Here is a 5,683-nt window from a genome sequence, read left to right on the forward strand (position 1 = left end):
GATATCAATTATCTGCTCTTATTTGCACTGTATCTTATAAAGGACAAAAAGATACTATGGGATGATATGAGGGGTTAGGAGGAAAGGAGATTCATTTTAGTTTCTTATGCTACTGGAAAAATTGTTTCCAATGGGATAGGGATATGTAGGCAGGAGAAGCAGAAGGCTTTCTCTCTAGCTCACGTAAGCCCATGCTCTCTGCAGCAAGTTATAGGACAAGGCTCAGCGCCTAGTTTTGTCGATTTTCTCCATACTATCTACTAACCAGAAGAGTAGGCTAGAGTATAGCACCGGTTGTCCACCTGGCTGGTCAGATGGAAGGTAACATCTATCAATTCACATACAGAAAGCTAGATCGAATGACTTGTATAAGATCCACCCAACTAAATAATGTAGTGATCCAAAGGACAGCATCACTGCTTACTGGCATCGGTAAAGTATAGACCAATCCCCACCTTCTTCTACTCATTTCTCTACACTGAAATCTATTCTTTCCACCATCTGGAACCCTGTCGTGACAGATCTAGGCCATAGTAACCTGAAACTTCGCCTCCACTTCTCTGTACCACTTTATGGTTGGATCTTACATTTGACTCAATAACGAGGTATGGTTGATATCAGTAAGTTACATATGCAAGCACCATCTCCTTTTTCTGCCTCAAGTGTGAGTTTCTTAAAGGTTTGGAAATGCCTGATTTTCTTCTCTTAGTGCTAACTACATAAAGGAGGGTATGGAATAACATAAAACTTTAATTATTGTTGACTGATTTCTAAATGATCTTGACCACAGGCAGAGAGTTATGAGTTCTATCCCTTTTTCTCTTCCTTTCTCCCATTCCCTCATGTCCTTCATTTTCCTGTCTCAATTTCTTCAAGGCTACATCATACCCTTCTGTTTCTTCATCCTACCTTATTTATAGTTTCCATCATTTCATTGATCTTCTCTTTCCCTCTTTTTCCTAGCATTTCTCACTTTTTAATCCCTTCCCTTCTGTTCCTACCCACTAATGCATTCTTCTTACCTGCTCAAGTCATCAGGAAATAGCACCAACTTCTCTTCAATCCCACCACAGAGCAGGGACTGAGCCAACTCCCAAGAGTGGGGGATTTATAGGAAGATTAGTAGAGTCACAAGGCAACAGAGGGCTGGTGAACGAACTGGTTGGATCAAGAGTTATGGTGCCCATAAGACTATGTTCCTCTCCAACAGCTCAGACACATCTCCCTGACACAGCTTCCAACCCTGCTCCCAGGCCCAAGCAAATCCCATATATCAGGGCTGTAAGCAAAGCCCTGGCCCTGGGGGCTGACATTAATGGGTGTCTTCAAAATCTGCCTGCCTGGGTCAGAAAACTGCAACCATTCCTCTTCACCCTGCCTTAGGCTACAGATTCTTAGCCCGGGATGCTCCCTGATGTCAGAGCAGGCTCAGGAGAGTGCAGAGAGTCATCCCTATGTTCTCAGCTCCAATATGTACTCTAACAAATCTTGTTGTCCTCCTTGTCATTCCTATATTCCTCCTCTTACTCAGGATCCCTTTGTAAGAAGCCATCTTATTAACTGAATCACATCTGCAGCCCACCTACCCTTCTAAGCATAATTAAACTAGTGTTTGATGAGCTCATAACACTTGCCAAAAATCACGCACTAACCCTTGAAACACACTGTTGTATTTATTTATTATCTTGCTCATAGGTTAAGTATTATTCTCCATTATTCCACAGTTGAGGATATTGAAACTCAAAGAGGTTTTGAATAACTGTAAAAGTTAGCTAGTTACAGAACTGGTATTCACCCATGTCTATCTTACTTTAAAGCTGTTAATCTTAAACAATATGCTATACTGCCTTCTCTGGTCAACCGCTTGCACTGATGTTTCAGAAAATGTGATTGTAATACATGGTTCTCAATCTATCCATTCTATAGATTGCTTGATTCTCAACTATGTGCTTATAGCTCATTTTAGCCTCATTTTGACAAGAATCTGTCTCTCCATAGTAGCCAGTAGATTAGTAATTCTTACCGTATCTAATGTGCTTCCCAGGTGATGATAGTGGTAAAGAACCCACCTGCCAATGTAGGAGACTTAAGAGACACGGGTTCAATCCATGGGTCAGGAAGATGCCCTGGAGGAGGGCTTGGCAACCCACTTCTTGCCTGGACAATTCCATGGACGGTGGGGGCTGGTGGGCTACAGTCCATAGGGTCCCTAAGAGTCAGACACAACTGAAGCGACTGAGCATATGTGCACTGTATCTAATAATCCTTGACTTTTTATCCTTCTTGAAAGATTTTTCCAACCATGTCTCATTATATCGTAGCCAGACACACTGGGCAAAGATAGGGATACCTATCCCAATGTATATCTAGAGAGATTAAGCTATAGCATAAACTTTTTATACAGCAAGTAATGTTTAGATTTATATGTAAATACCATCCTTTCCCACTGGCTCTTCTCAGCAAAAATGAGTGACTCTGGAAATTTCAAATGAGACTTACTAAAATTAAATGAGACAGAGAAGTTAGGCAGCATGAAATCAATCTTGGTAAAATAGAGTTTTCACTCATTCATTAATTCACAAAGGGCATATCTTATGAACTATATTAAGTACATACTTGAGATAGACAGATGTAGTATAAAAAGGGTCTCTTATGGTATGGTTCTTATGAAGTATGTAGACTAGCAGGGACACAATGCTATTAGGTAATTAGAGCATATATATTGTGAGAAACTCTAACATAATAAAGGGCATGTCTGAAAAGTCTTCTGGACAGAAATAAAGTTGAAATTTATATCAAAAATTTATACAGAGTTCCCTATTATTCTAGCTCACCGAATTCATCATACTTTATACTTGCTATTTTATTTTTAATATATTTCTCTCCTGCTTCCAACCCATTATATATGCCTACACTATTTTTATGAAACATATTTATAGAACATATAAATAAACACTAAAGACAAAAGAAGACATATCCTATATTCAACAATGTATGTCAGCATGATTACAATGGAGCAAAAACAATCTGAGAATTTTTCTTAAATAAGTTGTTAAAGATTGGCATGCAATGGAATACTAGTCAGCAATAAAGAGAAATAAACTACAAAGACCCACAACAACATGTTCAGTTCAGTTCAGTTCAGTCGCTCAGTCGTGTCTGACTCTTTGCAGCCCCATGAATCTCAGCATGCCAGGCCTCCCTGTCCATCACCAACTCCCAGAGTTTACTCAAACTCATGTCCATTGAGTCAGTGATGCCATCCAACCATCTCATCCTCTGTCATCCCCTTCTCCTCCTGCCCTCAATCTTTCCCAGCATCAGGGTCTTTTCAAATGAGTCAACTCTTCACATGAGGTGGCCAAAGTATTGGAGTTTTAGCTTCAGCATCAGTCCTTCCAATGAACACCAAAGACTGATCTCCTTTAGGATGGATTGGTTGGATCTCCTTGCAGTCCAAGGGGCTCTCAAGAGTCTTCTCCAATACCACAGTTCAAAAGCATCAATTCTTTGGTGGTCAGCTTTCTTCACAGTCCAACTCTCACATCCATACATGACCACTGGCTAAACCATAGCCTTGACTAGACGGACCTTTTTTGGCAACAACATGAGTGAATCTCAAATGCATTACACTATGAAGCCAGACATGGAAGATTATGTGGGCCATGGCATTCTGGGAAAACAAGAATTATATGCATGGAAACAAATTAGAGCTTGTCAGGGTCGGGCATGGATAGAGGGGTTGACAAAAGGGGCAGCATGTGGTAATTTGAGAGAGTGATATAATTTTTCTGTATCTAGGTGTCAGTGGTGGTTGCATGACTATGCATCTGTGAAAACTTAACAGGACTATATGCCAGAACCAGTAAATTTTATTGTATATAAATATTGAAAAGTTGCTATACACCATTTTGAGAAAGAAACGTTCATATTTGTATCAAGTTAAATTTTTGCTTTCATCAAAACTATTATGCAATGGCATATAAAAACCTATTAGATGCTTCTCACCACATGCAACTATTTAAATCTTCATTTCAATTTATTAGAATTGAATATAATTAAAAAATTCAGTTCCTCGGTTGCACAAGCTAAGTTTCAGGTGCTCAATAGCCATGTGTGGCTAGTGGTTACTATATTAACAACAGAGATTTAGAACATCTAATATCAGTGCAGGAATTCCTATTGGACAGTGCTGTACTTGATCCTCTTCTCTGACTCGACTGTGTTTGCACAGAAGTCCTAAGAGCCCACCCTGTCCCCAGGGAACACTTCACTGGGGAATCCACTGATGGATCTGCTTGGTCCTAACACTGTATACAGTCAGACTGAGCACAGAAGGCAGTGACAGGTAGGTACCGGCCATGACCCTGTATACTACAGGGGACAAATGCCTCCCAAAGCAGTGACTCCCAGTCATGCCAGTGAGAGGTACATAGAAGAGCAGCATGGCACAGATATGAGAGAGGCAGGTATTGAGAGCCTTGAGTCTCTCTTCCCAGGAAGCAATGCCCAATACTGCCTGGAAGATTAGAAAGTAAGAGGCCAAGAAGATCAAGGCATCTAGCACAATGATGAAGATCACCGCCAGGAGGCCGTAGATGCTGTTGACACGGGTGTCAGCACAGGCAAGCCTCATGGCATCCTGATGGAGGCAGTGCGCGTGGGAGAGGGTGTTGGAGTGGCAGAAAGGTAACCTTTTGATGAGGAAAGGCACAGGAAGCACAGTCCCCACACTCCGCAGCAGGACTGCTGCTCCAATCCTGCCGATGAGTCCATGAGTGAGAATGGTAGTGTAGTGCAAAGGAAAGCAAAAAGCCATAAAGCGATCAGAGGCCATGGCCGCCAGAACACCTGACTCCACTCCCCCTAAGGTGTGGATGAAGAACACTTGAGTGATGCAGACATCAAGGGTTACTGAGCACCAGCTGAGCCAGTGAACACTGATCGTGGTGGGTATGGAAGACAATGAAAGGCTGAGGTCAGTGGCAAGTAGCATTGCCACAAAATAATACATGGGCTCATGGAGGTGTTGTTCAACTTTGATGACAGCTAGGATGGTGACATTACCCAGGGATGTGAAACTGTAAAGAAGACAGAGGGACAGGGCCAACCAGAAGTCCTTCTCTGGCATTCCTGGAATCCCAGTAAGGATGAAGATCTGACGGTTATTAATAGTTTGGTTGAATGACAGCATTGTGGATCAAAGCTTTGACTAGGCAAAAAGAGAAGAACTCATTAAGCCAATCAGCTTCAATTAGAATCACTGACAGCAAGTTTTGAGATGGTAGCCATGAGAGGCAGTGACAAATATTTCATGTTCGCAGAGTTATACAGAAACTGATATCCCCACCCCCATGAAGCAACTCTATTACTGACCACCATATGCTAAAATATCTAGGAGAACAACAACAAAAAACTTTAATCTACACCTAAGCTAATTGCAATACAATTCACCTAGAAATATGTAGTCGTTGCTTGCCTCCTTCCTAAGGAAAAAATGCTATTGTACATTTAACTGGGCCATAAAAAATGATGCAAATAACCAGAAAAGAAATATTATCAGGCACAAGCAAGACATAAGGACTGTTCATGAACACATATATGAAGACCTGTATGTATCTTAATTATGATCTTAAATTGTTGTGATTTAGACAAAATCATCATTGAGACTCAAGTTTTGCAC

General features: G+C 41.1%; 1 protein-coding gene across 1 annotated transcript; it reads right to left on the reverse strand.

Annotated features, from left to right (window-relative positions):
- Positions 1–4,270: 4,270 nt before the first annotated feature.
- On the reverse strand, positions 4,271–5,194 carry LOC122702322 (olfactory receptor 51H1-like). Its single transcript, XM_043916040.1, has one exon. It carries the CDS (start codon positions 5,192–5,194, stop codon positions 4,271–4,273), a length of 924 nt encoding a protein of 307 aa, XP_043771975.1.
- Between the last annotated feature and the right edge of the window lie 489 nt (positions 5,195–5,683).

This window comes from Cervus elaphus, chromosome 1 (assembly GCF_910594005.1).
Source record: "Cervus elaphus chromosome 1, mCerEla1.1, whole genome shotgun sequence".
Lineage (NCBI taxonomy): Eukaryota > Metazoa > Chordata > Mammalia > Artiodactyla > Cervidae > Cervus > Cervus elaphus.

Bases quoted from the DNA above. Each gene is read 5' to 3' on its own strand.
- LOC122702322 (XM_043916040.1), bottom strand. From the start codon at position 5,194: ATGCTGTCATTCAACCAAACTATTAATAACCGTCAGATCTTCATCCTT.